Raw genomic sequence first — 19,649 nt, forward strand, 5'->3', positions numbered from 1 at the left:
TTTTGAGAATAGAATATATTATCTTTGATTTTCCTTCAAGACAAAGAAATATTCTGTGCCCTTTCTTGATCAAGATTCGACCATCGGGAGACCCACTTTCCTTAATTGAGTATATGCCTTTATTTTTTCACACCGTCGGCTACTTAAGAGCCCAAAATCATTGACCTCGTAAATCATTTGGCCTTAAGTTTGACATGAGATTAATGGGCGAGTCTAAATTTATGTCACCGTGGGCTTATCTTTATTAAGTTCAAAGTATTCAATTAAGTTCATCTATTGCCCATCTGGTTCGGTTGAATGCAAAATGTAATGCAATAGATGCCAATGCAGAATATTAATTTTTGGTAGGGACTAAACTTAGTCCCTAATTTTCAAATGCAATTAATGACTAAATGACTAGTCAAAATTTAGGTGTCAACATGGCTAATTATTTATAGTGAGAAAAGTATTTGTTTTTAAGATAATATTTCGCAAATTATTTATTATTCCCGAACAAACGGAGACAAAATATGATAACTAGATATATATATTTGTGGCTAGTTTTGCATAAAGTATCGTACCATACACAAACCAAATAATTTTGCCATAATCAGGAGTAAAATTACATTTATTTTTTATTGAACGACCTAAATAACACCGACAACGACATGCGATGTACAACACGGCACCACACCACACGACATGTTGACACGTCATTTCCAAAAAAAATTGAAGAATTTCGACACGTTAGGACATGATAATTGATAATTATATATAAAAATATCATCAATTAGTTTTTTCTTTTTATAGTCCGTTAGAGATTCGCGATTAGATTTTTTTAGAGCCGGCTGAGTATATATGACTTAAGTATATAACTATTTTTGATAGAATTACATTTCAACCCTTAATTTGTTGAAAATGTTTAAAATTGATTCCATGCCTGTCGAGATACTAAATTCGCGTGTTCGGAGCACTAATTATGTGTCCAATGTCTGATATCTATTGACCACTTATTAAATGTCTGATATTTATTGATCACATATCGGTCGCGCATTAAAAAAAATATCAGACATATCCGACATGACACTATTGCCTCGGAAGAATATCTGTACTTCCTACCCATCGACTATGGTAAGAGGCCCCCGCCCTTGGGCCCTGCCTCCGCCTACGTTGCTCTCGGGAAAACAAAATGGCGGGAAGGGGGATAAGGAGTGGTTGGTGGGCCCGAGGGAATGACGTGGCGCAGTCCGAGCCACTTGATCTCGATCTACGACTTTTTGTGGGTCCTCTATTCTCGACGGGATCTCTCTGGATGGGGTTTGCGTGCGTTGCCACCCAAAACCAACCAAAAAACTTCAAAAAAAAAAAACAGGGAAAGAGCACTTCAACTCATCCCCACAAATGATAATGAGACAGGCATCTCACTTTACGTTGTCTCGATACTTCCGCTAAAATATTTAAATACCAAATCACGTTTTCGTGTTCGAAATAGTTGGATGTAACTCCGCGGAATGTCACAAAATTTAAGTAATGTAAAGATTAACTTATAAATTCAATTCACCGTTTCGTGCGAACTTGAATGCTCATCCCCGGTCTTCGCCCAAATCTGAGAGAGGGCCCCACTCTCTCCCTATTTTGGTGAGAGTCGGCAACCCCGTCAGCCTTTGCCGACCCGCTCCACAAGTGGGAGGGGTAGGCTTTTCGCCGTGTGTGTTATTGTTGTTGTTGTTGTTGTTGTTGTGTGTATGTTTTTTTTTTTTTTAAATAAAGAAGGAAAAAACAAATAGAAAATAAAAAAATCAGAATGGAGAAATGAAGAAAATGCCCTTAGGCTAGACACTTTTTTGAGATTCCATGGCTACTTCAGACCCTCATTTGAAACTTGCTATGCCATTTTAGACTCTTATTTGAAATAAGATTCGCTTAAAATCTTTATTTAGAATTTTCTCTAATTTTTTTGGTTGTCTTTCTTACCTTCGGAACCTTACTAACATTACGTTCTTACCTCCAAAAAGACATGGCCAAATGGAACCGGCCCTCGGTTTCTAAATTGTTTGAATTGGCCCGAAATTGCCGGTTCTAGGCCGATTCCAAACTTTTTTAAAAAAAAAAAAAGGGAGGAAGGGGGGGGGGGCGGAGGGAAAGAGCCGTTGGCCCCGAGAATTGGCGATTTCGAACCAAAACCAGCCCCTTGAGGGACCATTGTTAATGTCGCTTTGACCACCTAAGTGGGCGTTGGACTGGGCTGCTGAACTTGTCGAGGGTCATGCGAGATTTGATTGTCGAGGGCCGACTAGCCGAGGTTGAGATCTAGTGCGACGGTGGTCGACCGGAGGAAATGCAGTGCGGCCAGGCTCACAATCAACACACGAAATTTGGTCGTCGAGGGTCAACCATTCGAGGTCGAGATCTGGTGCGACAAGCGCTCGAGAGATCTGGCCGCCGAAGGTCAATTAGCCGAGCATTGACCAGTGGAGATCTGCGGTGGTGAGGGTCGCCCTTCGGGCCGTCGACGTCGAAGATTGCCCCGTTGCCTGAGAGGCCTTCTTAGCTTCATTGGGCTCCTCAATGGGTCTACAACTAAACGGAATTGGGCTACGGAATTGCCAGAACGACTCCGATTCTGTTCAGCATTTGATAAGCTTAGGCTGCGAAATCGCAGGCCCTCTAATCTAATGTAGTTTACGTAACGATGAGAGAAAACACGATCGAAGTGTCGCTATTCGACTATAATTTAGTTATCTAGGAAGTCAGAAAAACCATAAACAACGACGTGGGCTCTGGTTTCTTAACTTTCTGGTTGGGTTACCACTGACGACAACGTGCGATTTAACAAACGAAAAACATCGCTTTCAGCCAAGACTTTGAACGGATCCAAATGGGTGTGTGAAGCCGTTGAAATCCACATCATTGGCTGTTTGACAATCTCGCTCAGGACGAGTCAATGAAGGTGACGGTGTTTCCAAGTCAGTGAAGCGTTTGAAACGGATCGAAATGCCGCGTGGAACGTTGAAATTCATATCATGGGCCGTCGACCATCTTGCTGATGTTGAGTCAATGGAGAAGACGATGTTTTTTTTCTTGAGGCCGGCTCGTTCGTTTATAAGTGGGGAAGGAAGGAATCAAAAGAGGACTCGCAGTTGGAAGTGAAGGCACGGACGATGAGTCGCTTCCTTCTCTTGTTGAAGATGGTAGTCATCGCGACCCTGGTTCTGGCCGCACACCCCTCTCGGCTTCGTGCAGGTGATCATCAGAGAAGACATTTCTTTCGATCTCGATCTGCTTTGTTCCTTCTTTTATTTTTTCGATTCTAAACAAGTCAAAAGACTCGATGGCATGGGGTCGGTTCGAAAAATGTTTACGTTTTTTCCTGGCTCTGGCATGTATGTTGCCCTGACTAATTTCCATTTTTCCTCAGTTGAGTGTAATTTACGAGTCTAATTGATGTGATCCTATGATTGTCATCTGATGATCACAGGAGGTGAGATTGAGAGCAAGCTGGGAAGGAGAATCATGCCAAGCCCACCTCCACCTCCAAACCCAGGAAAATGGCAGCATCATATCCCTCCTGAGACCCCTCCTCAGATCATCCCTGATCATCCCTAGTCATTCCTAGAGTCGATCGTACGCGCGCCACGACATGTTCCAATCATTTGACGTCATAATGGAATAAAAACCGCTGTTATATGCAGCACGGGCTTTTCCCTTTTTTGCTTGGTTATGTTGAATTGCCGGGAACCCGGATTTTCCCAGACATAGTTTTCTTTTCAAGTCCGATTCTCGTTCTGGTCACGAAGAATCAATACTCATCGGTCCGCGCAAGTTATATCAGTGGTCCGATTCGCGTCGTGGTCCAAAACTTGAGATCATACATGGGGCAATGGTCGTGACAAGTGCAATTTACACAGCAGCACATGATAGGCATGGAACTTATTCCGAAGCCCTAGCTTAGGTTCAAATTTCAGCAGCCTTGTCCTACTTGCCCACAACTGAAAAATTCAGCGTGCGTCAGACGCTATGCATACGTAGTGCGGTGAATAATCATATCCATATTCCTTATCAGTCAAAACGAAGGTGACCAAGATCAACTAGAATTGATGCCACTTCTATAATTTGTTCTTCTGATCCCAGGGCACCCCCACAATTCCAAGCCAGAAGTGGAAAGAATAAACTTTTAGACAGTATCCAATGCTCCCCTAACACAGCCATGAGTTCGCCCTCGTCACAGAGAAGGACCAGTCGAGGAGCGACAGAACTGGATCGAACAACACCTGACCGTTAAACCCAGCGACGAGACTAAAGACCGCCGTTTTTTCGGGGGTCCTAACTCCATCCAATATTATCCTAATTAAAGGGGTAAAATATGTGACATTAGCAAATCAACTTAGGATCTTTATTATTATTTATTTTTCACTTTTCTATAATTTTGATTTTTCTTTTTTCTGGGGAGAGTAGAGGGTATGAAATAGCATACTCGTTCGATGCAAGTTATGGGACGACATATCTGCGTGACCGGGTCTAATCTAGCTAATGTGACAGAAGACGTAGAAAATGTATTGTATTGATCTACTTTCTATACAATTACATTGATCTAGTTATAATGCTAACAAGAGAGACAAATATAAGGAAAAAATTATGCACGATTACATTTTCCCAATTCATCAAATCAATCATGGATTGACTAAATCAATTAATCCGTAATCAAGATCGATATCACCGATTACCAATCAAATCATATCTCCAACACTCCCCCTCAAGTTGGTAGCCCGTATATATCGAGGACGCCTAGCTTGCTTAGTAGGTATGTATGTGGCCTTTGACATAGTGGCTTGGTGAAGATGTACGCAGGTTGTTCTTCGGTTCCGATTCCTCTTGTTATAAGGATCCCTTCTCAAATTTTGTCTCAAGTAAAATGGCAATCAACTTCAATATGCCTTGTTCTTTCATGAAAGATTAGGTTTGCCGCTAGTTTGAGTGCTGCATCATTGTCACAAAACAAGTCGCTTGGTCCATCGATTTCTACCCCAAGATCAAAGAATATACCTCGTATCCGGACTATTTCCCAGACAGTTTTTGCCATAGCACGATACTCTGATTCGGCTGATGACGGTGAAACAGTTGATTGTTTCTTAGTCTTCCATGAGATCAATGATCTTCCCAATTTGATGCAAAAGCCGGTGATGGATCTTCCGGTCATCAAGCAAGTAACATAATCAGTATCGCATGAGACTGTCATCTTCATATTGCAATCACGAGACAAAAATATACCAAGTCCTTAGCATCCCTTTAAATATTTCACAACCTTCAGATCTGCATTCATATAGGATTTTTTTGGTTTATGCATGAATTGACTAAGTATCTCCATCGGATAGCATATGTCATATCTTGTCATGGTGAGGTATATCAATTTTCCAACAAGTCGCTAATATCTCGATGGATCTTTAAGCAATGGATCTCCGATAGATGAACCCGCATCATATTCATGCGTCATCAACTTTGCATTTTGCTCTATTGGTATAACAGCTGGTTTACATCCTGGCAATCCCGCTTCTAAAACAATCTCCAAGATGAATTTCCGTTGACTAAGGCAAATTCCCTTGTCGGAACGAGCTATTTCGATGCCAAAAAAATATTTGGGAGGTTCCAAATCTTTGATGTGGAAAGTAGAATGTAGAAATTCTTTGAATCTTTCAACATCAAAGGCATTATTCCCCATGACAAGTATATCATCAACATATATTAGCAAATAAATTGATGAAGTACCTTCATTCCTTGTGAAGAGGGTGTTATCATGTTTGGAGTGCTGAAAAAATGAACTTGTTAGGGCAGTAGTGAACTTGGCATACCATTGCCTAGAAGCATGTTCAAGCCCATACATGGATTTACGGAGACGACATACTCGAGACTCCCTTTATCTTCGTAAACCCTAAGGAAGCTCTATATAGATTTCTTCATCCATATCCCCATGTAGAAAGGCATTGTGAACATCCATTTGATGCAATAGCCAATTGCGAATGGCATCAATGGATAAAAAAGAGCGAATAGTTACCTTTTTGGAGACTAGAGAAAAAGACTCATGATAATCAAAACTTTCTCATTGTGTAAATCCCTTAGCAACCAAACGAGCCTTGTATCATTCAATAGAGCCATCTGCCTTGAATTTAATCTTGTATACCCATTTGCAGCCAATCGGCTTTCGGTTTGGAGGTAATGGAACAATATCACACGTGTGATTCTCCATGAGGCCATTTATTTCAGCCTCCATTGCATTTTGCTATCGTGGATCACATGCTGCTTCATTATAAGAAGATGGTTCCTATTCCTTGGAAATGCGACTAATGCGACACATATGTTATAGTGATAGTTGACTAAATGAGACATATGAGGATATAGGATATTGTGTACCTAAAAAACCCAATGTAGGATATATGTAGTCTTTTGTCCATGTGGGTGGGTGAACATGGCGTCCGTAACGTCGAGGTTGCTTAGTTGTTATCCGTTCGGGAACTAGCGGAGAGGCCTCATGGGTAAATTGTTGTGGAGATGCGGCTGGTGGAGTGGGTAAACGAATATCCTCGGGTGGTAATACTGGTGATTCAACTTCTTGATGCAAAGAATCCCTCATTACCGGCATAGATAATTCTGGTGCAACAAGGATATATTGAGAAGCCATAGATAAGTCTTCTTCTGATAGGAATTGACGATGATCCGATGATAAGCTAGATGATTGAGACGAAGATGCCACCTCTCGAAATGGAAATATATCTTCATGAAAAACCACATCTCTACTTATAAAAAAATTCTCTATAGATATTTCCATAACATGATATTCTTTTTGTAGAGGAGGATATCCCATGAAAAATACATTAAGTGGCATGAGGATTCATAACAGAAACAGCCAAATGCTCTAAGATGATCAATCATCGGCTGTTTTCCATAAAGCATCTTGAAAGGAGTTCGCCCATCAAGAATTCGTGTCGGCATGCAATTAATCAAATAGGCTGCCATGACCACACAATCTCCCCAATAAGTCTTGGGAATTGAAGGTTGGTATTTGAGTGCTCAAGCCACTTTTAAGAAATGTCTATGTTTGTGCTCAACAATCCCATTTTGTTGGGGAGTATAAATGCAAGAGCTTTCATGGAGTATCCCGTGAGAAGAGAGAAAAGATGTGCATTCATTAGTGAAGAATTCACGCCCATTGTCTGTACAAATTCATTGGACAGTTTTGTCGAATTGATTTTTAATCAAGGAAAGAAAATTTGATAGATAAGAAAATGTTTGACTCTTGGATTGCATAAGAAAAGCCCAAGTGGCACGAGTATAATTATCGACAATCATAAGGAAAAAACGGGATGCGTCACGATGTGGGATATGGTAAGGACCCCGATATCTATATGGATTAAAGAAAAAGCACTTGTAGCTCGAGAAGTACAACTTGGAAAAGATGCTCGAGATTGTTTTGCCAAGGGCATATTGAACATTTTGGATGAGGAAAACGCACACTATGACCCAAACATTGATGATAAAGGAGAGTTTTATTAATGGTGGTTGCATTACAATAAATGCTTTTATTCAATAAATTAGAGTCTTCAATCTAGAAATATAAACCTTGTGCAACATTACCCAAGTCCATCGGTTTGTCGGTCGAACGGTCCCGAAAACAACAATTTTCGGAATTGAATACAGCATGACAAGAATTATCCTCGTAGACTTTTGAAACAGACAGGAGGTTGAATTCAAAATCCAGGATGTATAGAACATTTTTAAGGACAATATTCAGAGTGAGATGAATAGTGCCAATCTTGGTAACATAGGTGATGTTCCCATTTGGAAGACGTATCGACATTGAAGAATTTCGAACATGAAAAAATAATCGCTCATTGCAGATTATGTGGTCACCGGCACCCGAATTAATTATCCATGCATCAACTGAAACTGAATTCCTCTTGCAAAAAAAAGCACTTGAAAAACTCACATTCTTGTTGCTAGTGTTTAATTGACTCATAACTTTCATGATATTTTGGTATTGGTCTTGAGTAATTGTCTGATGTGCCCCATCGGTTCTTTGTGCTGAAGCCTAGTAAGCAAAAAATTGTTTTTCCTTTTTTTCATTATCATTCGGTTTTCCATGTAGTTTCCAACATGTATTAACATTGTGGTGCGGGCGTTTGCAATATTCACAAATTTACCTTTAGGTTTGGAATTTTGCCCACTATATTTCCACGATGACGTGGCACTTCGTGGACCGTTGGATAACTTGTAAGCGGGCATTGACGTGGCCTAATGAGAGCCGTTCGATTCGGCTGTGTTGATGATTGAATAATAACCATCCGATTCAAACTTTTGATCTAAGCCGTTTGTGCGGAACCCTCTAGGGTTTCCTTCATTTTCCACCCTTGCAGCAACCACTCATCGAGCTCTAGAAACCCTAGAACCTCCATTCATCGATTCGACAAGAACCGATCTAGATGGGAAGGCAACTAGGGTCACGCCTTCACCCACCCATATATGTTTAGTTGTGGCTAACCGCTGGCTTTCCTCTTGGACAGCCATTTGGTAGATCCAGCCAAGCGGCGACACGGGCTCCATGGCGAGGATTTGTGATCCGAAAGGTGAAAAGCTTTTGTTGAGGATTAGTAAGAATCGAGACGTCTTCTCTCTCTCTCTCTCTCTCTCTCTCTCTCTCTCTCTCTCTCTCTCTCTCTCTCTCTCTCTCTCTCTCTCTCTCTCTCTCTCTCTCTCTCCTTTATAGCTCGGTATTGTTGGAGTGTCTCATCGGGTCCCTCAAGTTGTCTTCGGCCGCCTCGAGCTCTTTCTACGGAGCCGAGAGCCAATTGAAGCAAGTGGTGACTGTTTAGTTTCCTTGCTTCAACTCCGTCAACGCCTGCGTAAGAGAGAATAGCTTAGCCCAATCAAGCTTACCATACATCTCACGTATGTTGTCCCAAATCATCTTTGAGTCTTCGATCGGTGGGAGTCCGGCTGCGACCTCCGGAGTCAAGCAATTCCCGATCCAGGTGTGAACGAGCTAGTTGCATTTGTGCCGGTGTCGCCATAGTCGGTCATCGGTCGGAAAGGGCACGCTTCCATCGTGGAAGCCATTTTTTTCCTTTGTGACCAAGGCTCGCAGGAAGTCCCGAGCCCGAGTGCTGTAATTTTCTGGTCCGGCGAGAGACAGGTTGATAAGCCGCAACTCCGGTCCATTTGCCGATGATGTATAGAGTAGATCGCCAAGTTCGGACGGCTACCGGTGGCCCGAATGGCAAAGGGCAAGTAATTGGGTTCAAAACCTGAGTAGGGATTTCCTCGTAAACCCGTCGGAGGAGGCGACCAGCCTGTCCCACTATTCGGGTTGGTCCCAAGAATAGGAGGAACCATCTCTCTTCCATTTAGCTGAGTTCCAAAGCCCAAAGCTATTTATGTCCATTGCCCTTGAACTGGAAACCGGTGGACCGGTGGCCACTAGGTTGCACCAAGATATTGAACAGAACCAATAGGGTTTTGGATGGAAGACCGCTCTCCTTGTGTCGGATAAGTTTGATCTGAAGTTTGGTTTCGCGATGAATTGAGATCTCCCTCCAACATAGGTATGTCGAGAACATGATTTTCATTGGAACTTGAATTTTGATTGTTGCCCATGGTATAGTTGATGAAAAGGTGAATTCCTACTTGGAGTACTAACTTTGTTTTGCAAATTATGGTTTGCAACAAGTTAGAAAACCGACCCACCGATCGGTGGCCGAGTTGGTTTGAGTTCAACTCCTTTCACGAGAGGTCCCGGGTTCAAAACTCCTCGGCGCCGGTGTCTTAAGTGGGGGGTCGTGATGGTGGGCTCCTGCGCTAGCCCCTCCCGAGGACTAGTCGTGCTCCACCGCTGTGTTGAGCAAAGCTCGCCGGCCGCGCGGAACCTTGGTCAAAAAAAAAAAAAAAAAAAAGTTAGAAAACTAACCAAAGGCAATCCCGAGAATTTTTTGCGGAAGCTAGGCTAGGAAAGGAAACTCTGATACCATGACAGAAGATGAAGAAAATGTAGACAATGTATTGTATTGATTTGCTTTCTATACAATTGCATTAGTCTATTTATAATGCTAACAAGAGAGATAAATTTAAGGAAAAAATATGCACGATTACATTTTTCCAATTTATCAAACTAATCACGGATTGACTGAATAAATTAGTCGTAATTAAAATCGATAGATATCACCGGTTAACATTCAAATCATATCTCCACCATAATGTACTCGACTTTTGTCCTTTTTTTGGAAAAGAACAGATATTATTTGATGTCATTTAGGTTATAATATTCCTTAAAAAAATCGAGATTTCATGGGGATACAAATGAGAACATCAAAGCTCAGTAATGGAGGGATGAAGTGGGGTGTCGACGCGTGGGGGACATAATCAGTGACCCGAATGGGTCCCTCTCGCTTTAGCAGAGACAGGATGAGTAAAAGTATGCTTAAGAATGTTTGGCTTTTGCCTTTTTCTTTTGTGGTTAAATTGTTGGGTTATTATCCTCTTCCGGGCTTCTTGGCAAGTTGCAAGGCAAAGAGATGAGGGATAAGCTTTGTGCTTTGTGATCTTTTGATTCTCCAATACTTTTCAAATATATAAATTCTCATTTATCACTTTGTCTTGTCGGTTTGTTCTATCTTTAGTTATCATTTTTCTGATTTTTGCTCTACCTCTTTGCAGATCATGAGAGCCGAATTCCGCACCTATGATACTAGCATCTCCAACCTCCCCAATTCCTTATCAATAGGGCCGTGTGCCTATTGGCACATTTCTCACTTGGATATAATGTTACAACACGGAGTACGATCCAAATATGTGACAATTAGCTTAATATGTTTAATATTTGTCATATTAATCAAATCAATGATGGTCTCAGATTTGGGCCTTTAATAAGTCAATTGCTTTAATTTAAAAGGAAAAAAAATAAGACGGTTACTTTCTTTCACCTCCTAATAATTTGGTGACAATATCATTGGATCCGCACCAAATGATATTACTTGTTAGTTAGTTCAAAAGTTTTTAATTGTTAGACAGAAAGAAAATCACATGAACATAAGACTCGCCTTACAGCCAAATGTTTTAGCTATTTCAATGTACTTTAGCATAAATCACGATGACATAACCGGCCAAAATATGCCGGAGTATCCTTACTCTTATTTGCGCTATGGAAAACTATCATTCAAGTATTGTCCGGCCGAAAAGATCATTTCTGTCACAATGTGATTAGAGGAAACTTTAGAATAAGAAACATATATAACTCCCGAGCAAATATTCTACGCTGCAGACTCTACTTGCTCGATATTCATGCTTCAGCTGGCTTATTGCAGACCAAAGCGATGGCGAGCAACAGGAGGTCACTAGTCTTTCGCCATGATTTTAGCTGGGCGTGACTAGATTCGGTCTCTAGAGCTACAATCGTAATCATCTGCCAAAGAACTCCACCTTTGTCCACTTCCAGAATATCCGCGCAGTGACTCGATGCTTCCTCGCATCTCTTTGTTTTGCCATTGGTTGCTGTTCCACCACGTAGCATCTTTGGCAAAGACTCTAAGCGCTCGTGGAGGGGCCATTAGGGTTTCAAAAAGATCTATCTTTAAGAGAGAGAGAGAGAGAGAGAGAGAGAGAGAGAGAGGTGTCTTCAAAGCTAGGGCATGTTAGGTCAGCTCTTGTCCGGCAATAAAAGAGGGGTTTGTCTAGATGCCTTTACATCATTCTGGTGAAATGGGTATTTCTTGATTTATTGGGTATGGTTTCTTGAGAACTTTTCAAGATATTTGTTATTTACTATTAAAAATGCTTCTTCGACAGTATGACAATATAATTTCAACCGTACATCTACACACAATCACCTCGTATTTTGCATAAAATGTTTATTAATTAAGAGATCATATGATCAGAAATAATTAATAGTATTGTCTGAGTATTAGGTTAAAAGCTTTCTTTACAATTTAGGAAAGAAAAGAAAAACGGTTAAAAAAAGTAGTGCTGGTACAGAAAAGACGTTTGTGTTTGCTAAGTACACTAAAAAACCAGAATCCACGCCCATCTTTAGCCAATCTGCATTCCCTCTTCTTACTATAAATAGAAGCTACGGCCTGTTGGAGCCTCTCATAGGTCATCATCTCCCAACCCAAGAAACCCTATCCTTTCCTGATAAAGTAACTTAACTGCCTTTTCACTTTTATCATCTGAAACCCTAGGAGGCAGCAGTGGTCTCTAGCCAGCAGGGAGAGGGAGAAGATCATGTATCATCAAAAAGGCTGCCAGTTTCTGTCTTTTCGGCTAAACTTTGAAATTGTTTTGATTCTTGTTGGAGAGAGAGAGAGAGAGAGAGAGAGAGGGGTATGCTGGTGTTGTTGACAGAAGATAGAGAGCACAGATGATGAGGATGTGCCATTGGAGAGTGTTTCTGCATCTCACTCCTTTGTGCTCTTTATGCTTCTGTCATACCACCCTCTTCAGCCCCTCTATTTCTCAGCTCATTAATATTATTTCCTCCATGTAGTTTTGCTTTGTATATGTCCTTCTGATTTCAAAATGAGATGTTTTGAAATGGGTCTTCTTTTTTATTATTTTTCTTGTTTTGTTTAGTGAAATCTAACTGATTTGAGTTTTGTCCACCATTGAACCTCTAGGCCTTTCTTGCGTGCTGAAACATTATTTTTCTTTGAACACGCTAATTATTCCTTACTCACTTGAGTTATGTGTAGAGTATTCCTTCTTCTTCAGTTCCCCTTTTGCAGTCTGCTACTGGAGAAGGAAGGAAGAGAGCAACTTAAGACAGTTTTCTGTTTTGATCCTAATTGCAAGGTATTGAACTTGGACTACACATTCAAGGTAATGTCTGGTTTATATAGTTTGGGGCTCTCTCACCTTAACAACTAGCTTTTAATAAGTGATTCACTCAATATAGAGTTAGGGAAGCTTGTGTTAAATAGGGTTAATGCCATGAAAAATTTCAAATTGGTGCACTTGTGACAAATTTATCTCAAATTATTTTTTTTTGCACGAAAACCCCAAACTAGTATAGTTGTGACAAATTTACCATAAACTATTTTTTTTACCCCCAAGAACCCTAAATTGGTATACATATGATAGATTTACCCTAAACTAATATTTTTTACCACGAAAAACTCCAAATTGGTATACCTATGACAAATTTTTCCTTTGCTAAATTGGGTTAACATCACAAAAAATTTCAAACTAATACACATGTGACAAATAGAGAATAAAAATCCTAAGTTGGTACACCCGTCAATTGCCACATGTCATATAACTTAGCACTTTAATAGTTAGATTTAACGAAAATTAACAAAGGGTAAATTTGTCATAGATGTACCAATTTGGAGTAAAATTGTCACAAGTGTACCAATTTGAATTTTTTTGTGGTTAAAAAAATAGTTTGGAGTAAATTTGTCATATGTATATCGGTTTTGGGTTTTCTATGGTATTAACCCTACAAAATATTGAAGTGAAAAATAAGAAAGATCTGATGGAGCGTTTATTGAAATCTTGAAGTTGGCTTTTGTTCAGAGTGAATGAATTGAAGATACCCTCTAAAGGTTTACGAGGGCTCATGGTCTGGTGGAGAATTCCTGAAGGTCATAATTCATTTCAAGAACTTCATCTGTGATAGCTGGTCATTGTTTGATAGGTCTTTGGCTCTGATCTTTTATGCTTTTTCACATGAAATTGAAATCTATCTTCCATTGGGAGTTGCTTCCCTTGGAAAGAAATCGAACTACTAAATGGATGGGAAAGAATAATCAGATATCAGACCAACAGTATAAGTTGTATACTCTAAATTGCTGGGCACATGCTAAGGCATCATGGTTCACATTACAAGTAGCCAGAGGTGATTCGCCAACAAAATGATAAGTAGCTAGATGTGGATACCAAAGTACCACTTGGCACTTGGTTGGTGGGCGAGATTGTTCTTTTGATTGTTCTGAGAACTGCCATTGCTAATTTGAAACCTCATTGGCATCAAACATTCATTCAGAATTGACAATGACAGTGTTGTAACAGTAACAGTATACAATGGGTTAGGTTTGTTCTTTCTTCCCCTTTTGCCTTGTTGCGACTATGATTAAGGAAAAAGCATCTGCAAATGTTGGACTAAAGTTTGTGCTCGATTTACATGTTTAGAAGCTTAATTAAGTTTTGGGAGCAATCTATTTACTTTTTTAAGCTTACAGATCTGTCCTTTATTTTTTTTCTACCTTTGTAGTGAACTGGCATCTGATGTGTATCCCAAACATTTGGGATCCAGACTAACAGCTTTGGCGCGGAGCACACAACGAAGAAGAGGGAGGCCATGTACATAAGTATTCCTACGTCCGGTAACTATCACTGGACTTGTCTATCGCTCACTGACAATAGAGAAGTCCAGTTTTCACAAGGGGCCTTGACGCATATACACTAGTCTGTTTAGTTCATTGGTGCACACTTGTGACTAAAATCACATTGTCTGCAGAAAATACGCCAGCGGGGTTTTGCAATGAAAATTCATTACCCTAATCAGCATTAAATTTCTTACTGATGATAGATCAGAATGATCAGCATGCATGCAAATCTTGGGCTAGTGCTTCGCTTGGGGGTGTCAGAAGCGCGCTTGGAATGGAGATTACTTGAGGAAGCTCAAGATCAAAGGTCAAGAAAGATGTCTTAGAATCCATGTTCACTCAGCTTAGGGTCATCTTTACCATTTTGCACTGTGAAACCACTTACCATCACCTCGGAATCCCCGAGCTGATGATTGGTGTTGCATTTCAAGATCTCTCATCTGTATGTTTTCAACTTTGATTTATATTTTTCTTTCACGTGCCTTGACATGTTTTTGGGAAAGGTTTTGCCCCAAAAATTACATGAAAGCGAATGAGTATCATGACAAAACTGGCAAGTCATACTTATGTAAACAAAGATTTCCACCCCATGTAGGCATTTGACGTGTGCTAGGTTTGCTAGGGAACACGATTTCTCGTAGTGTCTACATCCGTACAGAGATTGACTGATACACTCTAGGTCTGTCAGAAAGGAAATTGCCTATAGGCATAGGCCTTCCATTTTCGTCGAAGAGGTTCGTCAAGACATGAAGTGCTATGACTTTAGAGAATTGGACCATGCTCTACGAAGATCGAAGAGATTGCTTTTGAGGCTCTGCTCTGTTTGACATTGCTTTCTTTCTTGTGGAATCCCAACCACAGGCCCGCTGACGTGGCGCACGGGGGGCATTGTGATTAGTTGGGGATCACGGTGACATGGAGTCCCGGGAGTACCTAATATTTCTCCTCCTAACATTATCTATTTAGTCTTAGGTACTATGATGTGGAAATCATTACGCTGCTAAGCTTATGGACCGTGTAAGACGCGAGCCAAAATCTCTGTGTAGCTCAAAACACGAATAATTTGAACACGATGACTTAGGAAATCGAAAGGGACATTGCTAAAAGTCGTCGTTTGTGGTGGAGAAGAGGAGTTCAGACTCGAGATTTTGCTCTCACGCTGGTTTTACATGGCAAATCTAAACTAGCAAGTTTGGAACACTTTACAGAACACAGCAGGTTATGATTCTTTGATGCAACTGATACATCTTTGAATAGTTCTCCTAAGTTATGTCCATGAGACATTGTTCAAGTTGTCTACGGTGCAAAACATATATACCTTAGGCTTACACTCCACATTTCTCTTTTGTTAATTCATTTGGTTACCGTTTCGGTAACTTTCTTCTTTGTTTTACCGTCGTGCAGAGATGGAAAGATCATCATTCAAATGATCACTCTGAATGTCGTGCTTAATTTTCAGCTCATAACTATGACATCGCCACGGCATAAGTTGGATTAGTCAGCTTGTCATTTGGCCAGTAAAAAAATGCACGCTCTACAATCGCTCTCCAATGTTGTATATTTAAGTATATACACTCGGTCGCGCCAATGTGACTCTGTAGGTAAAAGTTTGTGCTCAAGTCGCGTACTTAAAATCATCAATTCGAACGTCGTGCAGAACGAGCTTCACTTTCTTTGGTATCCATGCTTTTGGACTCATAACCACCGAATGATCAACTTGCAGAATCAAATCAAGTAAAAGTGGCAAGATTTCAGATGTATCTCAAAGACAAAATTGATCACCAGAAAGAGAGAATATATCAACTGAGAAGGTCTGAGAAGCTGAGGATGGATAAATGGTTGAAGCAACGGCACCATCAAGAATCAGAGATGCCTTAAAACTCAGGAGACGCATCTGGCCAAGCATGGAGAGGTACAAGGAAAGGATTTGAAAGCAAGTGTGCCCGGAACAAATTCGGTTCGGAGACAATGATGCTGTGCTTCGATGCGAGCCAAAAGACAAAAAGAAGAAGAACGGAGTCGCTATATATGCAAAGACACGAGATTTTGCAGATTAAACAGTGATACTAGAGGTTTGAGCCACAATTCTTCCCTCTGAGTAGAGTACGGTGGAGATTGAAATCCTCAAACTTGTTCACTTCCCTGAGATGTGAGAGGAAACCATCAAGAACAGAGTCGCAAGCATTCACAAGTTACATATGAAGCAAGTTGTTTTTGTCATGATTCCAAAGTTTATGTTGAGGAACCTAAGGTTTCCCCAAGTTGTGTGAAGCACCGAACGCCTAGTTTCGAAATTGTCGATTATGAGACAAAATCACACACAGAGCAAATATACTTCTATGGCTCTTCCCGTCTTCTTTACCGTGAACAGGTATATACAAAAGCAAAGAACGCCAAATATCCACTGCCAAAGTGCAGTCAATATGATGCCGATCGCTAATGTTTACTACCACCAATTAGATTACAACAAAAGCGCATAAGGCGACATGAGTTTAACCCCTTACAGAGAAACTATACACATGTAACAAGCTAATAATCATTCAATCACGACAGACTTATCCGTTACCATCAGCACTTATGAAACAGATGACTCCAGATCATCAGGCTTTATCTCCTCTTTCAGCGAGTGACAGTGCATTTCCCGTGTAAAACTGGTGGTTGTGTCCAAGAAATAAAGAACACATGACATCATGACGCAGCAGACAAACATCGGTATCGGCCCGAAGATCCAGAGGAAGAGAGGAAACGACACATAGAATGCCCGTAATCCCAAGGACCAAAAGAAGCTTCCCCGGTTCAAGTTCCGGGCGGCGTATTCAATGGAATCCTTTTTGCCTTTGGATGTGGGCAAGGTGGCCAAGAAACTGACATGAGCGTAGTATCTGATGGACTGCACATTGCAGAGGAAAGCCACAAGGAAGCATACGAGTATAGCAAAGTACTTTATAGAAGTGATTATAGCGGTCTGGTTGCCATAAACCAGTTGCGAAGCAGCAGTAGAGCTGGTTGAGCTGCTTACGAAAACACTGATCAGCGAACTGAGTGTGATTGCCGTCGTTGCCAAGAGCGTTGATGCCATAATATTGTTGCGTATTGTCTGGACTGCCAAAACACCATTCTTCAGGGGATCCTGAAACACCGAAATGGATGTAGCGCTTCAAAAGGTCAGATATGAATCACATCATAATGGCACAACTGCAAACCAGCTGATATTTCTCAAGGTTCAATTTTCCGTACTAGAGTTTGGAGTTGATTGGAATATACTTTGTAAAATCCAAATTGGGTCATGCTCTCACATTGAACAGAGATATACATGCATGACCAATGACTATGTCGATTGGAAAGAAACACAGCTGTGCCCCAAACAACAGACATCGGCATCCAATTACCATATTCAATCCTCTGATCTAGAGAAATATGCTTTTGCCTTGTTCTGCTCCTCCTCTCTTGTAACTTACCAATGATGCTTTGGGTAAAAGAAAGATAGCTGACAACAAGACAGTGCAGGGATCACAGGTTGAGCATTTTTCCATAGATGAAAGAGCAGCATAAACAAGTTGATTTTTTCTTTCACAATCCTAATAACATATGAACAGTGAGTTCAGATATTCTTTCTGAATCTGTTATGCACTCCTCCCGACAGTACAAAACACGCTAAGTTTTCTGTTTAGTGGCCAAAAACCAGGCGCTATTGGACCGGCAAAATTTAACTTATCTATGAAGCAGAACCAAAGGTTCAACTGTCTGCAAAGCAGAACCGAAGGCAATCATGAACTAAACCATACGTTGTCACGTTCATTTCCTCCCAAGATTTAATTTGTCGAAATATGCGTCCGAAGCGCATTTGCCTATAATGCAACTCTCAACAAGTAATCTGAGGGGGAGAAAAGGACTACTAGTAGAAGAAGCACACCAAGTTTTGGAGCTACTCTTTCTGAGCTGATCAACGGCAATTGCTTTCTCACACATGTAGTACTTACTGGCCTCTCACATAGTTTGAGCTCGACATGAATTACAGCAAAGGCATACACCAAGTTCACCTTTTTTCCCCCTAAACACAGAGCCCTGCTTGTGCCCATTACCGAGGACTCGTAAACTCCAAACACCCATTGAGCGAAACAACAGTGGGATGACCCGGAATCATAAGCACAGAGCTGGGATGAGCCCAAACGGATGAACAAACGAAGCGAAGCTCTACTCGTTCAAGTGAAAATCGTTGGTTAGAGGGGGAGGGAGGGAGAGGGAGAGAGAGAGAGAGAGAGAGAGAGAGACTGACGGTCATGAGAGAGTGAACCCACTGGTGGCGAGACTCGGCGTTGAGGCCAACGACGGTGCGCCTAGGGTTCCGAACGATGGTGACCAGTAGCCACGCGTGGTACGCCCCCACTATCAGCAGCCCGAGCGGCACCAGCACGTAGTCCACTCTCTCTTCCTCCATTTTCTCTCCTCTGTGCGCGAGCCTGTGTGATCGGCGATACAGAAACAGTGAAATGGGGATTCACAGAGTAAGGCAAGGGAAAGGTTAACGACACGACGGTAACAGAGAAGGCGAGGTGATCCTCTGCTCTGCTTCAATGCAGCCAAGCCAAAAAGGTAGGGAAAAGTTGACCATTTTTAAGTTTTCTTTATTTTGGCTTTCAACCGTAATGTCAATGACGACGATGCTGATTAGGGCGCGCATAATAAGCATTTTTATCACTGCCCACTGCCGCCAACCACTGCCGCCTGCCGACTTCCGCCGGCCGCCCTCGCCCACCTCCGACCATCATCGACCCAATCGCCACTCAGGGCCAGCCGCCAACCACAGCAGCAGCCACTGTCGGCTACAACCACCACTGTCAGCACCACTGTCGATCGTCGCCGCCCACCGCCGTGACCACCAGTGGCTGCTGCCAACTATTGATCCTGCAGCCGCCAATCATTGCCTGCTGCCATCCATCGCAACTTCCACCGGCCACTACCGCCCCTCGCCTCCAACCACTGCCCTCCGCCACCCAATGCTGCGACCATTATTCACCGTCGATTATCGCCGACCACCACTCTTTGTCGGCCGCCGCCATAGGAGTAAAAAATAAATAATAATTTTTTTATTTTTAAATAGTAAATAATATTTTTTAATAATAAAAATTATTTTTTAAAGAAATTTAGAAAAATTAAAAATGAAGTAGAAATTTTTCGTCAAAGATTTTGTGTTAATGATATTCCAAAAGTAAAAATTTTATATCCTTATCAAACACATTTTTTTGCTTAAAAACTCATCCAAAAACTAGAAATAGAAAAATCTATTTTTAGCCAAAAATTGATTCC

At 41.3% G+C, this 19,649-nt stretch overlaps 1 protein-coding gene and 1 long non-coding RNA gene across 2 annotated transcripts; one reads left to right on the top strand and one right to left on the bottom strand.

Annotated features, from left to right (window-relative positions):
- The first annotated feature begins 12,135 nt into the window (after nucleotides 1-12,135).
- On the top strand, nucleotides 12,136-15,201 carry LOC125315871. Its single transcript, XR_007199152.1, has 4 exons — nucleotides 12,136-12,807; nucleotides 14,228-14,339; nucleotides 14,546-14,784; nucleotides 14,938-15,201. It is a non-coding gene; the product is annotated as an uncharacterized LOC125315871 (long non-coding RNA).
- A 1,578-nt stretch (nucleotides 15,202-16,779) lies between these two features.
- LOC115734660 lies at nucleotides 16,780-18,935 on the bottom strand. Its single transcript, XM_030665538.2, has 2 exons — nucleotides 18,619-18,935; nucleotides 16,780-17,472 (listed from the first exon to the last, which is right to left on the bottom strand). The coding sequence occupies exons 1-2, from the start codon at nucleotides 18,778-18,780 to the stop codon at nucleotides 16,918-16,920; spliced, it is 717 nt and encodes a 238-aa protein (XP_030521398.1). The 5' UTR covers nucleotides 18,781-18,935; the 3' UTR covers nucleotides 16,780-16,917.
- Nucleotides 18,936-19,649: the final 714 nt, after the last annotated feature.

Source organism: Rhodamnia argentea, chromosome 7 (genome assembly GCF_020921035.1).
Source record: "Rhodamnia argentea isolate NSW1041297 chromosome 7, ASM2092103v1, whole genome shotgun sequence".
Lineage (NCBI taxonomy): Eukaryota > Viridiplantae > Streptophyta > Magnoliopsida > Myrtales > Myrtaceae > Rhodamnia > Rhodamnia argentea.